Source organism: Urocampus carinirostris, chromosome 14 (assembly GCF_059441175.1).
Source record: "Urocampus carinirostris isolate Australia breed hairy pipefish chromosome 14, RoL_Ucar_1.0, whole genome shotgun sequence".
NCBI classification, from domain to species: Eukaryota; Metazoa; Chordata; class Actinopteri; order Syngnathiformes; family Syngnathidae; genus Urocampus; species Urocampus carinirostris.
The window spans coordinates 32,954,187-32,979,574 of NC_142362.1; the positions used below are offsets into that span (position 1 = coordinate 32,954,187).

The following is a 25,388-nucleotide window of genomic DNA, read 5'->3' on the forward strand; positions in this document are numbered from 1 at the left end:
GGTGTTTATGTTTGTTAAGGAATCTTGTCGGAGTCAGTTGATCATTAATTGTATCATCATGATATAAGAGATCATAAAGTAACGATATTTGATGGGGATGTGAGAACAGACAAAGAAGTTTTTTTTGAGTCTTAAAAATTGGTTCATGAGTTTTATGGCGGTTTCCAGTGAAACTATGATGTCATCATCATGTGCTGGGCCTGCTGTGCAAAATGGGTCCAATAGATGAGTATGTAATGAAAAAAACATTGTAAAATAGACAAAAAACAGACATATTATGGAACATTGTTTGTTTTATTAAAGAAAAATATAAACCTTCTTGTTGCCTTGTTCCCTTTTTTCATGACATCAGGATGAAAATCATTTTAACCCATTACTTTTTAAAGGAAGGGTCAAAATAAATATTTGCCAACATAAGAAGAAATAAGGGTTATTAGAAACATAATTTGACTTTTCATAATTACACGGCTGATTGGATCAAATGCTCTAGTGGGCCATTTATGTTTCAGAGGTTTTTAACACAGGTTCCCCAACCTTGTCGTAAGAACACTCATTCTCAAAGTCTTCGCAAGAACAATCACTTACAATAACAAATAATAAAATATTTCTGAGCTGCTTTCCTTGTGCACAAATATAAAATAACACTTTTTACTTAATGATGAAAATGAACTTGCCTAGAAAACATATTTTTGATTGTCATTGAACATGACATATTTAAAGCAAATACATTTATATTGAATTTACTTTAAAAACTAAGGGTTCCAAATAAAAGCAGGTTGATTTATATTTACTTATCAAAAAATAGACAGTGTTGAACATTTTGATTAAAAAAATGTAACTAGAGCACCATTTGATATGAGTTTAAGTCATATTGCAAAGACAAAGTGTGTTAGGTAAAATGGCATCATGTATAAACAGAAACAAACTGATACAAAAAAAGAGACATAATTGAGACAAATAAACTTAGACTATACTGGAGTCTCTGTTCGTAAACAATATCTCAAAAGTTTTGCAGTTCCTTTGGGCATGGGGGCATACTGAATGTAGTCTATAACAGAGATGATGTGCGCCCATCTGTCACCTCATTATATAACATGCAAGTACGTTGTCTTGGTGTCCACCCCTATTACATTTTTTGCTGTACACCTGTAAAATCCTGTGTCCCGACTTGATGGTTTCTGTATGACCAGAGAACCTCGAGGACTGAGATAACGGTTCCCATAACTACGAACCTGGCCCAAAACCCTTAGCTGTGTCATGTCTGGCGTTTCCCAGGTAACCACCGCTCGGGGAGTTGCTATGGTGAGGCAGGGCAACTCTACGGCAACACCTGGACGTGTGTAGGTCACAGGTGAGGGTCCTGTCGTGATGCGGGGTGGGTAGGCGATAATGATGACGGGAACCGTGACAACTGAAACCATGGCGGTATCGGGATTAGTTGATCTGCAGGTATAAGTACCTCGGTCAAAAACCGATGCCTGTTGGATGACCAGCGTCCCATCATCTTGGACAAAGTACTGGCCGGAGTCACCGCCCCTTTCCCCCCTGGACATGACCTTGCCTCCGGGGAAAGTCCAAGAAAGTGATCCCATCTTGTGTGTCAGGGCTTGTGGGGAAGAAGTGCAGGGGAGTCGAAGAGTCTCTCCAGATGTAATGCTCATTAAAGAAGCACTTTGAAGTCTCACTTCTTGGGCTGTGTACATAGAGGGTGAGGGAGGACCTGCTGGTTGAGTGGATACAAGTGAAGATGGCCCATGTTGCAAAGGTTTTTGAGCAACAGCCATCGAGGCATGAGACATAACAGATAATACCTGTCCGGTTCGAGAAGGGTTTCGCTCCCATGAAAGTGTGTTAAATTCTTTTTCGGTTTCCGATACTTCCAGCTCCACCTGAATCCTGGTCTCTCCATTGTTTCGACTTGCCACGCACACCAGAGTACCGCTGTCGCTCAAACGAGCACTACGAAGCTCCAGGGTGCCATTTCGGTGGACGGTGAGCCGGCTACCATAGTAAGGGGCTGGAAGCACACCGTTTCCAGGCAAATACCAGGTTACGCGATGTGATTCATGAGATGGACATGGTAAAAGAACAGTTTGGCCTTTTGTTATGTGCTGCTTTGCTGTTGATACCACACTTACAAGTGTATTAGTGGGGCTGCTAGCACTACTCCTGTTTTTTTCATTAGCAGCTTCCGAGTTAGTGCTTATCAACACGCCATTTCTTGAAACGCCACTTCTGATGCCAGTATCTCTACTGGGGTTCACATATTTATCTTTATCTGCTGCAACCTTATTGATTCTTGCTCCAATATTGCTCAAAAGACTCATGTCGCTGAATGAACTGGGAGCGTTTCTTGTCATGCTGTTAAATGTTCCATATGCATTTCTATCACTTTTTCGAATGTTTATATTTTCACCCCTGTTCACACTAATGCTGACACCACGACCAAAAGGAGTGGTGATTCCACCTGTAGACTTTTCGAATCCGTTTTCCCTATCAATAAAGGCTGGACTCAGACTAGCCGGAACTTTGTTCACTCTTATCCGAGCATTATTGTCACTGTATCCATTGTTTCTTATATTAGGAACCTCCACTTCGAGGCCAACTATCATGCTTCGTTCACCACCGGAGTTGCTTGCCTGGCATGTGTAGTTTCCAGCATCAACTTTCTGCGCTTGACGCACTTCCAGTGTTCCGGGGGAAGCAACGACCACTCGATCAGGATAAAAAGCAGAACTGGCTGGGATGGCACGATGTCTTGGTGAAAACCAGGTCACTGTCGGAGGGGGATCCCCACTTGCCTGGCAGCGAATGACTGCTGTAGATCCCTGACGTACTTTAATCACTTGGTAACTTTTGTCATCATTAAAGGCAGGCGGAGATGACATCATGACCTTGACGTGAACCTGAAGCAAAATCTTTATTTAATTCAGATTTTGATTGGGGTTGATTATACTGTCTCATTTTGATTTTAGTTTTACCTTCATGGTATCTTGTCCTCCTTGATTCTCAGCATAACATGTGTACTCGCCTTCTTCTCCCCGGCCCACAGCAGGAACCAACAACGTTCCATTATTGAAAACAATAAGCCTGCGTTCCCTCCCTGCTCGTTCTTCGCCTTGCAACACGCTGTTTACCATAGTTCCATCTGGTAAACTCCAGCTGACTGCTGGGTCTGGTAATCCAGATGCCAAACAGTCCACCTGCAACGACAACAGTCATTGTTGTTAAAGTATAATAAAATGGAAAAACTTCTATATATAAGGTACTGGATAATGAGAGCCTTGTCATATGACTCACAATCCACACAAGTCACTTCACAAGCATACAATGAAAAATAGAACTGAGAATAGAAACATGTTAATGCAGTAATTGGGTGCTCTCTTCCATGCACGCCAACTCATATATTTCATTACGACACTTAATAGCTACTAAATAGTCATTTTCATCCATGAAGGCTGACTGATGGAGCAATGCAGCATACTTCATTGCTAGAAAACTCAGCAGTAGCTGGAATTAAATAATGCTCAAAATCATCATTTATTAGAAAATCATGATCATTTCACATAGCAGTCACAGAGCCAGCTAAGAAATCAACGCCCCACCAAAGATTTCTAAACGATCTTAAATCTTATACAACTATAATTGAATAAAGTTCAGGTTTCCTTGTCTGTGAAAGTTTGAAAATTGGTCTAAGACTATACTGATTAGATCACTGACTTCAGCCTCCAGGGAGATTTTGTGTCATAAAGCTAATCACTTGATTTCATGCTTTGACACCGACAAATTACCTCTCAATGCTCAAAGGAGGTAATTTGAGCATAGACATCTTGTGTAGTCTGTGTGGTCATTTGTAATGTGTTAATGTACCTTCAGTGACTTTCCAAAAGACACCATCTGATTGAAGGGCTGCTTGGGCTCAATTTTTGCAGGCTTTAGAACCACTGACACACGCAGAAGGCGATAATCATCTGCGACCTTGTTACGTGCAATGCAAAGGTAGTCGCCAACGTCCTTCTCTGTCACCGACTGGACGGAAAGCGTGCCATTTTGGTGCACCTTTAGACGAGGGTCAAAACTGCAGATGTGAAAAACAAATAGCAATATACAGTGGGAAAACATTAAAGATGAATTGCTACTACCTATAATTTACAGCCTTTACCCTCATACCTGAAATTAATATCCACCAGTTTTCTGCTCGGGGTCCTCCAAATGATGATGGGGGTTGGGTTGCCTGTCACAGAGCAATGGAGCTGCAGATGATCTCCATAGGAGACAGTAGTGACGGGGGGCGAGGTTGAAACAATTCGGGCTTTGTTGAATGGAGACACTGGCAAAATAACTGAAGTTCTGCTTTTATCAGATGAGTGTAAGGTGAATGTGGTGTTATGTGTGGCCAGGGACGTTTTTGTCAAGTTAGTCAGCCGTGAGGATGAGGTGATGACTGTTCTATTGATTTTCAAGGCTGAGTCAGCATAAACGGGCTGATGAGGGTAAGTTGTGGATTGGGGACTCAGAGGGGTCAATCTGGGTGAGTCAAGTGACTTTGACATAGAGCCAGAATGATGCAAAGTGTTATTCACAAGAGGGGATAAAAGTAATGTTTCTTTGGCATCAATTGCCACGTCTCCTTTTGGCGCATCATCTTTAATTTCCACTCTCACGGTTCTCTTATCACTTCCAACTACATTAACAGAGGTGCACTCATAAATCCCTGCATCCTTAAGCCCGGTTTTGCGGATGTGCAGTGTCCCATTTGGCAAGACAAAAAGGTTTCCATGCAGAAACTGGGATGGACGAACAATAGCTCCATCTGGAACACGCCATCTTAAAGTTGGCATTGGGGCTCCCCTTGCAGTGCAATGGGCATAAAGAGGTCCCCCTGGAACCAAAATGACTTTTTCCTCTCTTGGTTGCTGTATGACTGGGGGCAAAGATGACACATGCAAGCGTACCGAAGCACTGGCAGCACCGGCTGCATTAGAGGCCACGCAGCGGTATGCTCCTCGATCACTTGGCAATGCTGACGAAATGTGGAGGGTTCCGTTTTGGTCCATGCTAATACGATGCCTGGGGTGAGCTGTGGGGGTTTGGACGGAACGGTCCGGAAGAACCCAAGAGAGCAGAGGGGGTGGAACACCGCTAGCCTGACACTCTAGGTGGAGCTCTCCACCCTGAGGGACCGTGGATTCTCTATAGCTCGCCAGCTGCATTCGAGGTGGGCGTGTCCACACTTCCAGGGTGGTTAACAGCCTTGTCATGTAAAAACAAAATGTTTTCAGTGTCGAAGAAAATACTCACACTTGACGGTATTGATATTCATCAAAAAAGTGGCCTGACCTGTCACGACCCAGGTAGCTTTGAGCACTACAAATATATGTGCCCCTGTCTTGCAACTGTACGTTTTGGATAAAAAGAGTACCATTTGACAGAACCTCAAACCGGTGAACCCTGGAATTAACAGACATCACAGCTCCTATGACACAGACACACAGACAAGCCATTAGAAAGGGCGACAATTCACAGAAAATTAGCAGACTAAATTTTGAAATCTATCGATTTACAAATAATACTGTCTTTCAGGGGTGTCAAAGTCAAAATGATGCAGGGCAATACAAAAAATCTGACTAAAATCTAAGGGCCGAACTGATGTTTTTCAGATGCGGCATATAGTCTAGTGAAACTCATTGAAGCAACTGAAAACATAATAAATATATTGAATAATCATCGGATAAATAAATCAATATTTGTTATGGCTCCAACAGGCGTAAAAAGACACATTTCCTTAGTATAAAATTCCCATTAAACTAACATTAAATGAAATAATATGCTAATGATTGTTGCTAATATTGTGCAAGTTGCAGCCGACCACCCATTAAGCTAATGAAATTGTGAGATGTCAGCTGCTAAACAATATAAATACTAAAGTTAAAAACTAAATGATAGGCAAAAGATGTGCTCATGAAGAAAAGGAAAAAGTAGCAAAAAACTAAAAAAAAAATTGACCATGGCCAATCCAAATGCCCAAAACCCCAAACAAGTTAAGCACTTCGGCACCTAAGTTGGTCATGCGTTTGTCCCTCCAGATAAAACGAGACACAAGAAAGCGGCCATGTCAACAAACACACTCTCTGGTCAACAGCAGGGCCCGACAGCTTTCACTGGTTTACCACTACCGCATCATACAGGTGCCCTACCCATCCCTTAGAACGCGCCCAAACATCCCACTATCCTTTCACAAAACCTCTTCACTGGTTTCTATCACCAACAAGAGCTCTAGTTTCCAATATATTTAGACCTCTTTCCTGCAGTGCACTCATAACACCATCCATCCACATCAATCGCAGCCTTTCTCTTGGTCTCCTTCCATTTACTTCTGCTCTTTAGATCCTCTTCAACATTTGCTCCTCATCCATCCTCTTCATGTGTCTAAACTAACCGAGTACTCTCTTATCCACACGCTTGCTCAGTTCCACTACTACTCCAGTTCTGTCTCTCACAATTTCATTTCTCAATCTATCCAATCTTGTCACTAACATACTTCTCAAACACATCATCTCAAAAACATTTAATTTCCTTCTCAAATCTGCGTTCATGCTCCAAGTCTCTGCACTTTGACAAGTTTGCTGTGAATGGTCATGTTTCAAGTCTTACACCAACACAAGTTGAGGGCACGTGAAATAAAAAGCTGCTCAATAAAGTACACAAAGTCCTGCTCACATGAATGCATATCTGTGCGGCTTAAATATGAACTTGCACAGGAAGCAGTTCCTTTGATATTACAGTGCTTTAAGTGATACTACAAGCCTGTTTTTGCAATTTTTGTATTATTTTGCACCAGCATTTTACAACATTTTAGACACAATATTTTTGTTAAAGGAGCAGTGTGTTTTATTTATTGCCTCCAGGTGGTGAAAAAAACTATAGGGGAACTTAAAATACTTTTATTAACACTAACTTATTTTTAAATATTGCTACATCAAGATTTTTGCATTTATTTTGCATACTGTGAGCCTCACTAGGTAGCTGACACATGTGTCCGACATCTTGCTGCTACGAGTACACCCAAAAGCCGTTTTTTTGCCATGCTGTTTTTCTTTCTTTGTTTCTTTAACTTGTGTTTTTCATTTAATTTCCCTTTTTCTTTGCCGTTTTCCTTTTCATTTCTTTTTTGTTTCCATTTCTCTTTCTTTTTCCCTCTCCCCTTGTCTTTCTGTGTTTTGTTGTTGTTTTGTCTTTATTTTTTGTTTATTCCTGTCTTATTTTCTACATTGATTTATCATTTTTTATTCTTCCGTTTATTATTTCCTTCTTTCATTTTTTTCTTTTTTTTGTTATTTTTCTTTCTTTCTTTCTTTAGTTTTTCTCTTTTATTTATTTTTTCCCTTTTTCCCCCTTTTGTCCCTGTTTTTCCCTTTTTTTCACCGTGAAAGGCTTGGGCAAAATGGGTCAAAAAACTTTGCTTTTTGGTTATCGGGTCTACGTAGTTTGTATTTTTCATTTGTTTTTTAGCACTTGTTTTTGTTTGCGCTACACGCGATATCTGGTGGTCAACTATTACACACTGCCCCTTTAAAGTTGGTCGTTACAGTAATTCCTTGCGACCTCGTCTTGTAATCGATTTCTCCGTTTGTTTAAGTTTTCACGAGTTGTCAGCTGTGACTAGATCATTAAAAAAGCTGGTGGCATCAAAATTTAGCTCAGTGACATTTGTGTATTACATTTGCTCAAGGTCAGATAATGTATAATACATTATATTTTATAGACTACAACCTTGGCCAGTGGGTGACATTTGGATGCAGTAAGTATATTAAAATATGACATCTAAATGTGCGACTCCAAAAAGTATTTACTTTCTCTGACAAAATCTGCTTCTGTGTACATGACATTTAAATTACTTTTTGTTTCTGGAAATGGAAAGCATACAATAGGTTTGCCTTTTCCAAGGGGGGTCCACATTGGATATGCTCAGGTTATATCAGCACACAAATCAAATTCCGCATGTCTGCAGAGATGTTCAACACGAATTGAATGTGAAGATAATACTGTCCTCATTTCCATATAAATTCATTGTGTGTTTTGTCTACAGGTATAAGATGGGGCAAATGAGTGCATATCTGTTACACTGTATGCACCTGTGGAAACCTTGGTCCAAGTGATGGAGGGCTTGGGCTCCCCTTGAGCCTCACAAGTCAGCCTGGCTACGTTTCCTGCCGGGAATGATGCCGTTCGTATATGTGGATCTGCAATCCTTGGCCTGGATCTCAAAGCAGGAAACTGCTGTGATTGAAAAATAATAGTGTTATCAATTAGGTAAACATTACAGAAAATGAAAGCATTTTAAGAATTTCAACTTAGTATTATACAGGGTTTGTCCTGCATTTTTCGTTGCCAAGTTCAAGCACTTTTGCCGGACTTGTAAACTTAATTTTCCTGTTTCTCCAGTATCATTGAAAGAGGAAATTCTGTGTTAATCATGTATTTAGCAGAGTCACAAATATATCGCGATCTACGTTAGCAATTTTGAATCTCTTGTGTTTAGCAGAGTCACAAATATATCGCGATCTACGTTAGCAATTTTGAATCTCTTGTGTATATTTATCGAGACATGAATTTTAGATCTTGAGTTAATCGAAAATATGTGTGGATCCAAAATTCTATTCATCCATTATCTGCACCGCTTATCCTCAGTAGGGTTGCGGGGGCGCTGGAGCCCATGCAAGCTATCTACGGACAGTGGGCAGGGGACACCCTGGACTGGTTGCCAGCCAGTCGCAGGGCACACAGGGACAGACAACTCACTCGCTCATTCACACCGAGGGACAGCGAAGCTGGCATGTTTTTGGAATGTGGGAGGAAACTGGAGTGCCCAGAGGAAACCGGCGCAAGCACGGGGAGAACATGCAAACCCCACACTAGTGTTTGGTGGATCCAAACAATACGAGTGTCATTATTTTCTCATATAAAATACCTGTTATATGTAGCTTCAATTTCAGTTGCAGGAAGTTCTTTTCCTTACAATTTACTTCTGGAAAACTGTGCCTTAATTTTTTTGCAATTCTCATAATAAATATCCATAATTGGTGTAATCCTTGCACAAATAGATATTACATAGTGCCCTGTTTAGGTGTAGCATGCACCTGTCCTCTTGGGAGAGACCCGTAGGTGGCAAAGACACTTCATAATAAAATATCAACTAATGCCAGCTACTGTTAATCACAAGGAAAGCAGAAGTGCAATGGCAAACTGACGCCACCAGAGAACAGTGTTGGCATAATTTTTAAGCAGACTTTCTGGGAAACATGTCAACAATTTCAAGCATTAACAAACACTTCTTCCAAAATTCAAGCGCTTTCAACCCTTGAAAACACAACATTAAAATTGAGGTAATTTCAATGATTTCAAGCACCCATACGAACCCAGATAGTTAACAGTATTCACAGATCAAGGGTCAATCAACGATACGCTCATCTTATCGCATTGTACGTACGGTCATACCTCTATATACTTCTAAACATTAAAATTTGAATGGACAAGATTTACTTGGAACAAAACTCTTGCTCCAAGTACGATGTAAAATCAAAGTCACGGGTATTCCCAAAGGCAACCACTAGAGACCGCTCGAGACTGCTCAGTTGTGCAGAATTTGTTAATGATATCTTTGCATTTATGTAACATTTTAAAGAAGAGGATGAGAAAAATGTCCTTAAATACGTTTTTTAAAAAAAGGATGTTTAGAAAAACAATGTGTTGCATGTACAGATAAAAGGGCAAAAGAAAGTGATGAATAAAAACTGAGTTACAGTAACTTTAATTTTAGATGTACAGTAAGTTCTAATGTGTCATCAATGTCTTATATCCGTCACTTCTCTCGCACTCTAGACACCCCCCCGCACCACGTACACACCTCCATTATGGCTACTTCCTCATAATAAACTTGCATTTAATTTCATTATCATGTAATTGAACTTACTACAATAATTTTTGTGTTCATTACAATTTAAATGTGTTTATAGTAATCAGTAAGATAAGTTTTTAAATTATTTAGGATTAACGTTGATGATTTTGGGGGGTTAGGAAAGGACCAATTCATTTTTAATTATTTCTTATCAGGACAATTCACTTGTTTCATGAGTAATTCAAGCTAAGGACACGATCCTGGAATGAATTAAGCTTGTATGAAGAAGTACCACTGTTTTTTTAAATGAATTAGCAATGGTCTGCTTTGAATCCAGTGGGATAAGACACCCAAACACATAATGCTGTTGCATATGTTTTTCATTGCTGCTTTGGAAAGGACTGGCAAAGCACCAACAAAAATCCCTAAGATTGGAGAAATGCCATAAACATCCCTTAGGTTTGGCATTAGGCTTTGTGATTAGGGATAAGACTATTTTCAGATCCATTATCTATTTGTAGCTAAGCGTCTTGCCCCGGGGGCTTGCACATTTGAATGCAAATAACGCTCTTGTGGACGTCAATAACTTCAAATTACACTTTAAGAATAACCTTAAAGAAGAATCAAACTTTCCAAATGACTGCTAGAAAAAAGCCTTTAAGTGATTGAAGCTTTGAAGCTTTGTATGGTGCTGCATGTTGGCTTTAGAACACATTAATGCTGAAAACTTTTGTAATCTATTAAAACTCACCCTTGGGGCAGCAGGGAGGGGAGATGGCGACCAGTGGGGCCTGCTGCTGTGTGAATCGGGAATGAAATTAGCTCCAGGGTTTCTCCAGTTCGTTAGGGGTCCACTTTGGTGCGGAACGCCAGACGCAGGCCTCCCTTTGGGGCTGACATGGCCGACATTTGTCCTTTCTATGGATGACGCAGCCATAGTTGGTGCTGTTGTTGTTGTTATGGTAGTAGAAATAAGAGTTAGACTAGATGTAGTGTCACTCTTAGAGGTTTTAGATGTATGGGCATGTTTTTGATAGGCAGGGGTAGTATTTTCTAAAGTAGAAGACACGTGGACAGTAGTTGGGGGCCTGTCTTTGAATGTATCTTCATGAGCTGTCATAATAAAACTAGTAGTAGGTGAGAGGGTAGATGAAGGGTGAGTGATAGTTGTCGAATCACTAGTCGTTATAGTTGAATACTTTGTGTCACTTTTAGTTGTTGGATTTGTGGTTGGGTTTGCAGAGGGTAAATTTAATAGAATTGGGTTTGCAGTTCTAGGAGTAAATGTTGGATTAGGTTCGTCAAAAGTTGCGAAATGTATGTAATCTTTGGGTGCATCAACAGGATTATTTGAAAAATTGATTGAAGGGGTCGAAGTTAAAGAAACATGGGGGGAGAATGTGGCCGGGAAAAGGTCGGAAAATTGAGATTTCCCCGGGACATCCAACAAATTATTTTCCAGCCCTTCACCCATTTCGCCCGAGGGTCCATCATCATTTGTGTTTAAGTTTGTTTGTGCATTTGTCTGGGCGTCATAAGATTTTGTGGTCACTGGTGTTTGTGATTTAAAGACAGCCGACTTTGCAGTGTCTGGTATGTTGCCTGAATGAGTCATCACATCTGTGTTTGTCTCTGTGTCGTAAAGGGCAAATGAAGTGGGGGAAGAAGTTGTAAGTGCAGGAAAGTCAGATGTTAAAGTGGCCATGCCACTGGTGGTAGGAGCAAACGCGGGTGTCGAAATTACAATCTCAAAATCTGGAGCTGAAAAAGGTGTTTTACTATGATTGATCTTTTTAGATATGGTTAGTTGAGATGTAGTAGTTGTCATAAGTCTCCCCCTTGTCCTGCCGTTGATCTTTCTCCGTTGCCCAATCCTTCTGCGAGAGTTCCAAAGGGTATTTGGCTTTGTATTTAAGGGAATAATTGGCATGAGTCCTTTCTGCTGTTTCAAAATTGAGATTCTTGAGGAGGTAGGCTTTGCTTCTATCTCCTCTTTACCGGCAGCAATGGATTCAACGTCATTACTTTTGATTGTTGGCTTTGAGCTGACATCTGTCAGTGTTGTTGTTTTTGTTGTTGACAGAGTCACTTGAGTCTGTATTTCTGAGGACTCTTCACCTGCTTTGCCTGCTTTTGCTTGCATTGTGACAGCTACCATGTGAGTGGGATAAATAGGCTGCAGACTTTCCTCTCGCAAAACTGCATCATCAACTGATGAGCCCTCTATTTCGGATCCATCTGCTTCTTCTGTGTCAACATCTTCAATTATTTTGTTGGCTCCTGTGAGTTTTTCTGTTACTACGTCTTGACTGTTGTTTGTGGTAGTCGTTTTCTGACGTATCTTTGCCAGCAGATCAGCCCACTTTAACGGGTCTATTTTTTGTTTGTTTATTGTATAACGATTTCTTCTTTGCTCCGGTGAGAGAGGCCTTCCCCCTCTTCTTAAGGAACCGTCTCTAAAAGGCACCCGCCTTATAGGCTTTTTCAATTGATTTTGTCTTTTTGGAGGTTGTTGAAGACGTCTCAAATATTTTCTGTTGCCAACAATAGTTCTCTGTTCGCTTACATCATCTCCCGATCCTTCCTCATGTAGTAACGGCGCTCTTATCTTGGTTGATCGCCCCGAAGCTGATTGTGGCCCCACAGGAGCATCGCCGAGTGACAGAGTCTTTCTTGGGTTTAGTTGTAGGTTCACAGACACTGAGGAACTACCATATTGGTTAACAACGACACAACGATAATGACCAGCATTTCTCAGAGAGGGGTTTAATAAAATGAGAGTTCCATTCGATTGCAAAGTAAATCCACCTGCTCTTAATCCATTTGATAGTATGCTCCTGTTTGGCAACACCCAAAAAGTCTGTGGTTCTGGGGAACCAGAAGCTTTGCAGGACAGGCTGACAGACTTTCCTACTTCTCCGGTCACAGGTGGTCTGATTTGCTCACCTGATGGTGGAGCAGAGGACCCCTCTACTGCCAAACGTAGAAGTAGCACATCTGAATCCTTGCTAGTCTGTACAACACAGTAGTAAGTGCCTGCATTTAAAAGCGCTACATTTTTTATGAGTAGCTTAGAGCCAGAAACCTCAATCCTACCATCTTGACTAAGGGATGGAGAGTTCAATTTGGACCCATCTGGTAGGATCCATTTTATTTTGGGAGGATTAGAACTTAGGAGAGGGCAGGACAGCTCTAACCTTGTGCCTACGGCTGCTGTTACTGCAGTGGTAGTCCGGTTTTTCAAAATAAATATCCATGGATGAGAAGTAGTAGTGGATATTGAAGGTCCCGATATGGGGTCAGGATGAGCAGATACTCTTGTTGAATATACAATGCTGACTGTGTCTCGGCCTGAATGCACTCTGTTGAGTTGGATACTTATTGCTGGCTGCATTAACCAATGTGGTCCTGTTGAGATGGAGGCTTTAACTCCACTATAGTAAAATCCTTCTGACTCTGCAGTCTGTCTGTAGCTGTAGGCAAGCTTTGGAGGTTTATCCAGCATACGTTCCCTCTCAAGGTGCACTGCAGTCTCACTATAATAAGCTAGGATCCTCCAAAGACTGTCATAGCTTTCTCTTTCCACTGGGCACTTGAGAGATAATGACAAAGCCATTGCGACCGGTGAAGTGGCGGGAAGAGAAAGATCTGGTGCACGAAACGCATCCTGAGAGTCTGCCGAATAAGTGATGTTGCAGCGCAGTTGGACGTCGTTCCCCTGTTGATCCTTTAGGTCGAGTGAAGCGCTGCCTAGAGGCTCTATGAAAGATTCACTGGGTTGGATTTCAACTACTTCAGTTTCGGAGGGTGCGTCATCTTCCCCCAGCGTAATGACAGGGGATGTGCATGTAAGATCTTTCTGATCAAGCAAGCTTTGACCTTGAATGGCCCTTGGCATCTCGCATATTGGACATGGAGAACCTCCGGAACATTTCATTAAATCTGGTTGAAAGAAAGACAAAGAAAGAAGTGAGCATGTGATCCCTTACTCTATACATATTATTGTTCACCTCAAAGCTGTCTGTGTGCGTTCCTAATGCCAAATTTAGCATAAACGTTCTTCTGTACTATTAATTACACTTCATATCACTTACTAATTTGATACGGTTACTTAATCTGCTCGTAAATCGTAAATATGCAAAACCTAATTATTCCATGGCAAGCATTAGCCTTTGTTTCAACTGCCTGCACACAATGCTGCCAATATGTATTAGTCATGGGAGGTTAAGTCTGGCATGTCAATGAGAGGCATTTGAAATATCCGTCTTCTCTAGAAACTTTGCACTAAATCTTAAATAGAAGGAGAGAGGTACTGAGTCTAGGGAGTAAAATGGAGCCTGTGATTGATTAAAGGCAGGTGAGTAAAGAGAAGTCAAAGGTATGAAAAAGCACATTTAAATGTTTTTAAATGGAAATGTAACTATCAGGCACCATTTAAAAAGAGTTACAAGACATGTTACAGGCTTATGTATCATTCAGAAATTATGTCTTTATATTTCTATTTATTATGTCAACCCATACTTTAGATCTTTGGCCTCTCTTTCACTTGAATTATTATAGAAGGGGAAAAGAAAATAAGGACAAACCTGAGTGTGCAACACGCCAAGCAGGAAACCAACTCATCCTACAGTCGCAGCTCCAGGGATTAGCCTGCAGGGATAGTGTTTCCAACATTGGTGCTGTCTGCAAGGTGGCCCTGGCTAGTGTGCTCAAACTGTTGTTGGACACATCGAGGTGTCTACAGAGGGGAACGTTTGTAGAAGAATGTCAGCAAAAGGGAAAAAAACAACTTATTGCTGCTTCTAGAAATCCACTACTTAATAGATCGACTAAGGCAAACATATGCACCCAACTCCCACTCATTGAAATCGTTTATTCAGTCTTCCAAAACTTGCCTGTAGGTCAACTGAGATGCGAAGGCTTCTGTGATATGTCTCAGAGTCTGTTATGTCAGAACTACAGTATAGTATAGCTCCTTATAAAAGCACCTCTACAGACGGGAATTTCAATATACAAGTTTTATTTGCAAAATAAATCTTGCTCACTATACGATGGAGAGGATCACTAGCAGCCCCAGAGGCTGCCACTAGAGACCGGTTGATACCACTCACTGCTTGTGACGGCTCACCGCCTTCATCGGCCGTTTCTGCACGCATACAACTACACACAAAAAATATGTGCAGTAAAATATTTTGTGTGTCAGTAATTTAAAGTTACAGTAACTTTTATTTTAAGTGTACTGTAAGTGCTTATATATCATCAACAGTCTCTTGATCTCATACTTGTCAAACTGAGCCAATTTCTCCCTGTATTAATGGTTGTAATTTCACTTGTTAAGGGATAATAAAACTTACAAACATAACACAGCAACTATTTACTCACAGCAAGACAGACTATGTTGAATACTGCAACAATATTAGCAATCTTAGATGACATTGTCGCCTGCTACCAGTGACTGAGACCATCTGGATTAGAGCTGAAACAGGCCAGAAGAGACCAGTCTTTAAAAAAAAAAAAAATCCTGTACAAAAATTGTTATACAGCATACACAAATTTGAAATCATCAAAATAAATTAACATGGGGGAAACAGTTGACAGATGTGTTCTTTTTACATTGCCCCACCATCACCTTTTCCTCTGTGATATGATTTACGCCAACTTCCTTAGTGGTAAGTGTTCATAATAAACTCGCGTTTTATCTCATTAATATCATCTCGCATTTTATTTCATTGATATCTCATTTATCTTTCTACTGTATTTTCTTACATTTAAGTACTTGAATGTGTTTTTAGTGATCAGGAATATGTGTTTTATATCCATTTGGGGTTAACGTGAATGCTTTTGAAAGGATGGGATAGGACTAATTAGTTTTTGGTTATCTCATGTCGCAAAAATTTGCTTGTGTAACGAGAAATTGGAGTTACGGGCACTGGAACTTTTTTCATTTGAATAATTTTGTAGGAAGAGTTATACTCTATTAGATTACATGCATACCTGTCAACCTCCACGGCTCCATGGCCTTACAAACTGTCGTATTTTCCCTTACAAAATACAAAATAATCTAACACCATATTTTTTTGTCAAACGTGTTTGTTTATGTAGTTTTAACATGTTATATTGTACATGTGTTTCGTTATATCATATATATTGTTAATTAACATTTTGTTGTGAGATACTGAGTTGCTCGACATGAATGAGGTTTATTATAAAAAAAAGTTCAAAAATTAAGTAGCTTGGCCGTTCACTGTAGAAGAAAAAAATACATACAAATATAATTAAGTAGAATAATACATTTTCTTATTCAAATTATTAATTCATTTTCTGAATTAAATTATTGTTGGTAATAGACTGATTAAAGGGATAACCACAAACCCTTCTTTTTTCATTTTCTCCTTTTATACTTCCTTTTTTTCTTAACTTCTTTATACAACATAATCATTCGTAATATAATGCATCAAAGCAAGTGAACCGTTTGAGAGCCGGCTCTCTTTCATGAGTTGAGCCGAAAAAGCCGGCTCTCTAAAAAGAGACGGACTTCCTTTCACTACACAACTCGAACTCGTTTGACCTGATTGGTTTGCCGTTTCGAGATAGTCGATGTATACTGGATGGTACCCATAATTGACAAATTTGCGTTTTTTCCGTAGAGATTTTCTTATGCCTCGTATACGTCTTAAAATGCATAATAAACATACTTTGTACGGCAAAAACGTACAGGTTGACAGGTATGTTACATGCGAGGTAACCAAAAACACCAGTCAGTATTTGAGACTCAGCCTACCTGAGTGTTGAAAAGTAGAAGGTGTTGAGTAGGGAAAGTGTGCAGAGAGCGTGCGGATGCAGCTGACGGAGCCTGTTTCCTTGAAGACGGAGCAGACGGAGGCTCGGCAGCTGGAGCAAGGCCCTCGGGTGGATGAACTGGAGGTGGTTGTGATCCAAGTACAGGCGCAGGAGCGAGGTCAAGCCAGAGAAAGTCTGGGATGAAGGGATCTCTGTCAGCTTGTTGTAGCTCAGCTTCAGTATCTGTGATGGAAGAGATGAAAATACAACAAACATGTCAATAAAGTTGATTTAGGCATTACTTTATGTCCCTCATTTGTAATTGAATCCTGAACCATTGCGCATATGCCGTGTCAATCCCTTCGGAGTCTTGCTCTTCCAATCAGAGGAGAAAAGTCGACTATATTTAAGAGAATGAGTGATGATGAAAACCACGTTTTGGAATTTTTGCAATGCTGACGATAAATTGGTTCTTCAGGGAGAATCCATAAGTAGGAAGGATCCAGCTGCTGACAATTCAGAAATATGGATCCTATTATTATTGTATGGCAAATACGGTGTATATTTTCATTTGGCTGCAAGATGAAAGTAAATGTGTTGCATTCTGGTTCCTGTTGAAATATCCACTGACTAGTGTGTCATTAGCCGGGTTCACATGAAGGGAAAAGTCCGACTGGGATCAGAAGTCAGATTTTTGGAGCAATCTAAATGAATTGTTGACATGCCTAGAGACCCATGAATGCCCCTGTACTGTACTTTTTATTTACCATGATTATATTTTACTATGCAGTTGTTTTATTTTCATGAAATGAAATGCAATGAATGTCACTGGTCTCAGTCACTGGTAGTGGGCGACAATGTAATCTGAGATTGCTAATATTGTGGCACTATTCAACATAGTCTGTCTTGCTGTGAGTAAATAGTTGTTGTGTTATGTTTGTAAGTTTTATTATCCTTTAACAAGTGAAATTACAACCATTAATACAGGGAGAGATTGGCTCAGTTTGACAAGTATGAGATCATTTTGCAACTTAAGTGTTGCTACAATGTCGTTTTATTTTCATCATTATTATTTCAGCGTTTCTTCATTTGTGTGCGTGTGTGTGTGTGTGTGTGTGTGTGTGTGTGTGTGTGTGTGTGTGTGTGTGTGTGTGTGTGTGTGTGTGTGTGTGTTTGTATTAGAGGTAAAATCTTGGGCCCGGACTCGAGTCCGACCTGTATCTGGCCCGAAATTTGCAGCTCACACACCTTTGGGATGTGGATCAATCGGTGAAAATCCTGAGGCCATTTGATGTCATGCCTATTAGTGTGGATAAGCTTCACTCAGGCCCCTTTCCTCCCATGGTTGGTCTGTGCTTTGTCATAAATTATATTAATATTACTATGTATTTTGGTTTTTATTTTCATTTAACCATTGCATGTTTACGTGTATTAGGTGCTTTGGATTTTTGGGTGGGAATAAAGGAGCAAATTGTATTGTCTGTACACTGAATGTTTCTTATACAGCACTTTGAGTGGCAATATATTGCCCGAAAAGTGCTTTACAAACACATTTAAATAAATATACATGGCGTGAGCGAGTTAGCGAGTTCTCCAACATGGGTGGATCGAGCGCGACGTCATTACGCAAATAGATGTAGTTGCAGCATTAAACTTATTTAATGTATTAACTATTAGCTTATTTAAATTAAGCAAAAGATGATTTCAATTATGTCACTCGTAAAATTCAGCTTAATACTGTGCTCCAAAAGTCAGCTCATTGCTGCGTCCTCGTATGTGTCATGATTAATGATGGAGGGCACCCGAGTCTGCTCCGTTGGCGCCAACAGCCGCGGACCCTGATTGGCTGTTGTACTCTTTTCAAACCCCCGCCTTCCTGTCAACATTGATCAGATCGTCTGCGAACATTAGCTACACGCAAGACAAACTCTCTTGACTCCTGACTATCCTGCCCTGTTTTCCGTCTAATTCCTGTTGCCGACCTCTTTTCTGGACCCGTTTACGTTTTTGCTCCTCCTTCCCGGTCATCGACCGGCTTCTTCTCGCTCTCGACATTGCCTTCGATTGACATGGAAGTGCCACTTCCGCGTTCCCAGCGATCTGCGACGATCACCGGATCATGGGTGCAAGCCCTTTCCTCCTTCTAGATAAAGCTGAGTAAAACGAATGCAATTGGGTCCCGTCTCCGTTCCTGGTCCGTGAAAGTATGTGGCTTTTCAATAGCAAACACATGATATATGGACAGTGTTGGGAGTAAAGCGTTACAAAGGAACACGTTCCTGGAATGCAATTACATTTCTCTGTACTGTAACACATCATTAATAACATTTTGCAACTTAAGTGTTGCTACAAATTACACATTACATCGCTACTTTTTAAAAGCAGGCCATGGATTACAATTTCTCCTGTACTTTGACGATTCCTCCTTGCCTAATAAAATGATATGTAACCCTTATTCTGCCAGCAACTCACCACTGTTCATCCTTTATGGAGGGTGGTCATGCTTATATGTACTTACAAAATACCACAGAATATAGTTACGGTAATGCTGTCTCAAGCACAGAGTACTTAGGATGCGTGTGTTCTCTCTTTTTCATGTTCTAAACATTTTCTTACCGTATGGACACTCACATTCAACTAGTATTTACAACTATAAGATACAATACTGAAATCAGAGTGTCAGTTTTTATGTGCATTTTTCTATGTGCGTAGGGAGTGGGGCACACAATTGATTTTTAAATTAAGTAATTAGTAACTGTAACTAATGTTTTTTCAGTAATGTGCCCAATGCTGTACATGAATGTATGCAACTGTGGCATCCACTATATATGGACTGTAGCATTTTCACTGTGGGGACAGAAACTAAACCAGAATTATACACATGAAGCTTTTTTTGTTCCGTAATACTAAATTTACGTGTATCATTTGTCTTTGTACTACAAGTCTCAGAGTGCTTTGTGGAAAAAGGAGGAACTGCCAAAAATAGAAATACTAACCCCAACCATTTTAGTTGGAATACTCAAAGCCGGAAAATACCTCATCAGGTTGTATTGCGTTTACACATGGCCTTACATAAACGGAATACCAGAAATAGTCCAATTCGATTGGATTATTACTGGCATGCAAACCTATATACATTTGGGTAGACAAACTGTCTTGGACAATTGTTTCATTTCATTAATCCATTCATCCATTTTATCGCTAAAAGAAGGATATATTGTTCGTACATGTTTTACATGTCCAAATTCAAGCACTTTTTAAGGACTTTGAAAGCCAATTTTCCAATTTTTCCTCTACCGTCAAAAGAAAAAAAATCCAGTGTGAACCATGCATTTTGCAGATTGACGAATATATATGCTATTTGCATATGTGATTTTCAATCTTGCGTGTGCAATGATTTTTATATCATGAGTATATTGCAAGTACATTTGTTTTTGAGAAAAATCTCTTCCCATGTAGGTGATGGGTAAAGAAGACAATAATAAGCAAAACAGTAAAAAAAGACATTAATACGCGATACATCTTTAGTTGCAGGAAATTATTCCCATTACAATATACGACGTGGAGCCACTTATTAACAATACATGTCCATAATTGATACGTAGTCCTTACACTAATACACTATTAATACCACCCTGTTCCTCTTGGGTGCGACCCGTAGGAGGCAATGAAAATGTGTACAATGTTGTACAACCTAATACCAGCTGCCGTTTATGACAAGGGAAAAAGAAATGCAATAGCAAATCAAAGCCACCAGAGCAGAAGTGCCGGCATCATTTTTAATCAGACTTGTTGAAAAACAGGACAACAATTTCCCAAAATCCCACACTTTTAAATCCTTCATAAAACTATATTAAAATTCACCTGTTCGAACCTTGTGGTTATGTGTAATGCTGAAATTAAGAGTCAAAGTAGTAAATTGACTAAATATGTATGTTCCGGTTTCATTTTATACTCCTCGAACTTTAACAATCACCCACAGTTAATGGCCGTGCGCATTTTCAAATTGAAGTGCCCATCTTTATTTTCAAACTCATTCCAAAAACGGTAATTGGTGCCATTCCCCCCGTCCCAGTTCACCTGCAGCGATTTCAGGTCTCGAAAGAGTGCATCTGGCAGGTGGTGGATGTCATTGCTGTGCAGCATCAACAGCTCTAACCTCTGTAGCCCGGCCAGCGAACTGTCACTGATCCTGCTGATGCTGTTGAACCTGCAGAGTGTGGAAGAAGAGAAGGCATGAGCCTAGAGTCAATTCATTCACTTTATAGTTTTTTTTTCCTCCATCCCAAACAAACTAGCTCTGGGCTAGAGGTGGCATAAGCCAATTACCTCTGCGTAAGAAAACAAAAATACTTCCACTCTGATGATGCTTAACAGACACGTAAATCAGCTAAGCTTTGCTGTGTTAATACATTTTTAGTACCGCTCATAGAATGCTAAGCACCCTATAAGGGGTAAGTTATAATTCTGTTTTTAAGATTGTTCTTTTCTTTATTTCGACTGTGCATACTCTGCCGTGGTAGCGACACCTCAATAATTAAATAACCTCAACAATTCAACCTGCAATTAACTAATTCATAGCAATGGACGTTTTTAGATGTCAAACCTTGACATGGCTGGCATTAGAGTAATCCTTTGCTACTTCGCGCTCCGGTTATTGCTCGTTCATTGCTTCAGAGGTTTTGAATTGAAATGTCTTTATTCTCATTGATATCATCGTATTGTGCATTGTGTTCTGAGCAGCCAGGACACAGCAAACGCTATCCCGAGGACAGGTTAGGAAGGGCTTTGTGTGTTAGGTGGGCGTGACTGTGTGTGCGCGACTGTGATAGGCTGTCAGTCAAACAGCAGGGTGGGCGCACAAGGAAATGTGACCAACAAAAATGAACTAGGAAGCTTACTTTAAGCGTTCCGTTACTTAAATAAGAAATCAATAAATTATATCAGAGTCTGAGGAAAGTCAGAAGAGTGCAAATAAATTACCAGTGATTACCAGCTTGTGCTCCATGGATGGTGACGGGGTCCGGGAAGGAACTAAGGCGGCCTTGAGAGAGTAGGCAATAGCGAGGCTGCAGGTACGGCTAAGCTACAAAACAAACCTTACAAACGACCCCTGCTGAGACTCTATCACACCAACGCCAGCCCTGTTACCCATGAAAGGATGACCTCGTGGGAAACCACTACATTTGTGACGGTTCCAGTTCAATCATCACGGAGACCTGTCTCAAACCGCGACTCCCCGGTGCTAGCGTGCAGCTAGCCAGCTGCTCACTAAATCGCTTTCTTACACTTAAAAGAGAAGCCCTCCAATGTACATTTTTTTGTGTTGTTCTTTTGTATAATGACAATAAAGACCATTAAGTCAACTGCAATTCTGTTTTTATTTGAAGACCTATAGTTATTATTTTGTAACAGTTGTATACTCTAAGTCGGTACGGACCTCATGCCGAGGTAAGTTTGAGTCTTGGAGGTTTTTGTAAAGGTGTGACACTAATTTGCGGATTTTCGCTTTTCATGGAGGGGTCTGGTCCCCATTAACTTTGATAACCGAAGGATTTCTGTAAATGTCAATTGGTTTTTAACTGCCAAGCCCCTTCCACATTAAATGGCTTAAGCAAGGCGTGTTGGAAAAAACAAAGCTTCATGGTTTGTCCATCGTTCAACACTTGATTATATTTGTTATCATTAAATGGCCACCAAGAAAATGTGATTGTAAACTAAACAGTAACTAGACAGCCGTCCTTGTAGCTAACCCTGATCAGTGACGTGCAGTCAGGGGAGGCAGGTGAGGCATAACCTCACCTGTTATAATGGTAATTGAAAATGGATTAAAGGTTGGGTGCGTCATTTTAAAAAGTTTTAAAGAGTTGAAAGTATAAGGTTTTCTCTATTAAGTATGTGTTTACAATGCCCTACTAAGTTCAAAGAGCTTTTATGATTTTTTTTTAACACCACGCCTATCTGCTTTTATCTTACTTTTAACACCTCACAAGATACAAGACTCACAACAAATTAGGAAGCAGGATAGGGGGGAAGAGGGGTGGAGAGTGATTTTATGCTTGTTCCTGGGTTTTTGGTTAGTGTAGCCTGAAGATGGTAAAAGAAAGAACAGGCTTTTATTTTCAAATACAGCCCGAACGCCAACCCAAACCCCCCAAAAGAGTTTATTAGTACTCGAGCTAACTGAGGCTGTGATCGTGACTTTTAGCTAGGAGATGGCAGTAAAGAATATCAAAATTTGAAGTTGCAGACACCACCTTAATATGGTTAAATCCTTTCACTGTTAAAGTTGTTTCTCATATCCTGACAATATGTTGGGAATTTCTTTTTACACTTTTAAGAATTTTCACATTATATTTAATATGTCTTTTATACATATAGGACGAAACGTATTACCCTACTGAGCATCTGCAGATTCAAAGTGAGGCACGCAATTAGAATTCCTAGAGGCAGAGGGCAAAAGTGAGACCAAAGATTCTGATTTGGCATACACCTCTGGCACAAACAAAATAATTCATGATAGCAAGTTAAGCCATCCATTCCTTGTTTCTTGTTGCAACGACTTTTTTCGTAATGCAGGAATATTATTCATAAAGAGCAGCTTATATACTTCATTTATGAATTAAATAAAACAATAAACATTTTTCCTATGCTACAGTCCATTGGTCATCGTGGTAAATGGGGCGTAAACCCACAAAGTATAAATCTTTATTTATTTATTCAATTATTCATTTGTTACTGAGGAAAAAACTTTTATTTTTTTCACAAATAGAAGTAATGTACTTTATGAAGTTTTTTTTTACAAATAACTTCTGTACTGTCAAATTGTAATTCTAAAAATAATATCGCTGTTTTATTGCATAACTTTATGAATTGAGGACTCGAACCACTTCACTTCATATGATACATTGGCGCCAGCCTGTGGTCGTTATGAAAAACTGCATTTGATTTCTGGTTCTATTCATTTTTGAAAAAGTGCTAAGGAGCCACTAGGGAGCCCCAAAGACCTGTTTTGGCACCTGAGCAGGTTTAGCGGGGGAGAGGTCCTTATTGTTAGCAATAGAAAGCTTCTTCCTCGGCTTAGCTAATCAAAATGTAGAACACTATGTACAACAAAAATACGCTAATCAGTGAACCAGCGATAACGAAACGCATATTCGCGAGGATTCTCTGTGTTGCTCTTTTGCTCCGCCAATCAAATGATAAATACGATGCAGGTTAACTTATCGTAAATCTGTGCATCAACAAACACCAACCTCACTGCACTTCACTGACTCTGACAGGACATGGATGTTAAGAAACATAAAAAAGACGTTTAAAAAATGAATATTGGGCAACTGACCAGCATTTTCTGAGCAACGTTCTGTAACTTGAATGTTTGGCGCTAAGAATTTAGAAAAGCTGTCGCAACCTTCAGTTGTTTTGACACCTGCCAACAAACTCCACATGTGTGTTTGCGCAGTCAACAAAGGCACCATCTGACAATCAGCTTGTGTACATGCAAAGCGCGCGAAAGTTGTTACCCCAAGTTGATGCGGCGCATGTTTGCAGGCAGTCCGGCGGGGACGGTCAGCAGAGAACGGAAAGTGCAGTGAACTTCGCTGGCCTGGTAGCAGTTGCAGCCCCTGGGACATGCCAAGCCCCCGGGAACTACCATGGCCCACAGTGCAAGCAGCACAACCACGCTTGGATGCATCTCTATCTTCAAGGAAAGCAGTTGATGAGAGGCCTTAAAAAACAACAATTTGATGGGGTTTTAATCACAATGGAGGACCTTTAGCTTGGTAAAAGCGACCAAACTGCACCGCTTTTCTTCTTATTTTTGTCCTAGCCTTAAGTAAATTTCGAGGTTTCTGGGTACCCGTAGCAGCAGGATGACAAGCAAGCATGTCAGCCCACTCTAGGTGAGCCTCATGTATATAAAGGGACAGTGTGCATGATTTGACCACTAGATGTGACTCAACTGTTGTCATGCAACCGAAAGCGAGTGCTAAAAAGCACAATAAAGAATGGAAATTACAAGACTCAAAGTGACCAAACTGCATTTTTGCCTATTCTTTCAACAGGTTTTTGATTTTAAAGTACCTGTAGTGGCAAGATGGCAAACAATCATGTCAGCCCCCTCTAGGTGAGCCTACTGCCTGTATATAAAGCAGTGTTAATTTTACATGTGAAAAGTGATGGGTCCCGGGGACTCGCATGCTCAAAAATCTATGGGTCCCAACAGAGATCTATGGGTCCCCCAAATTTAGTGTGCTCCATGCCCTTACAAACTGTCATGTTTTCCCTTACAAAATACAAAAAAAATCTTTTTTTTTTTTTTCAAACATGTTTATTTATGTAGTTTAACATGTTATATTGTACATGTGTTTCCAGTTCGAGTTGTGTAGTGAAAAGTCTGTTTCTTTTTAGAGAACCGGCTTTTTCGGCTCAACTCATGAAAGACAGGCGGCTTTCAAACAGCTCACTTGCTTTTTGATGCATTATATGACGAATGATTATGTTGTATAAAGAAGTTGAGAAAAAAAGGAAATATTAAAGGAGAAAATGAAAAAAGACAGGTTTGTGGTGATCCCTTTTAATTAGTATATTACCAACAATAATTTAATGAAGAAAATGAATTAATAATTTGAATATGAAAATGTATTATTCTACTTAATCATATTTGCATGTATTTTTTCCTTCTACAGTGAACGTCCAAGCGACTTCA

The 25,388-nt window shown here is 40.1% G+C and overlaps 1 protein-coding gene across 1 annotated transcript; it reads right to left on the reverse strand.

The window, feature by feature from the left end:
- Positions 1-285: 285 nt before the first annotated feature.
- LOC148353208 (matrix-remodeling-associated protein 5-like) lies at positions 286-24,374 on the reverse strand. Its single transcript, XM_088353351.1, has 11 exons — positions 24,202-24,374; positions 20,759-20,888; positions 16,680-16,921; positions 14,485-14,636; positions 10,650-13,840; positions 8,136-8,277; positions 5,341-5,476; positions 4,171-5,253; positions 3,871-4,078; positions 2,982-3,203; positions 286-2,906 (listed from the first exon to the last, which is right to left on the reverse strand). Exons 1-11 carry the CDS (start codon positions 24,372-24,374, stop codon positions 1,086-1,088), a joined length of 7,500 nt encoding a protein of 2,499 aa, XP_088209477.1. The 3' UTR covers positions 286-1,085.
- Positions 24,375-25,388: the final 1,014 nt, after the last annotated feature.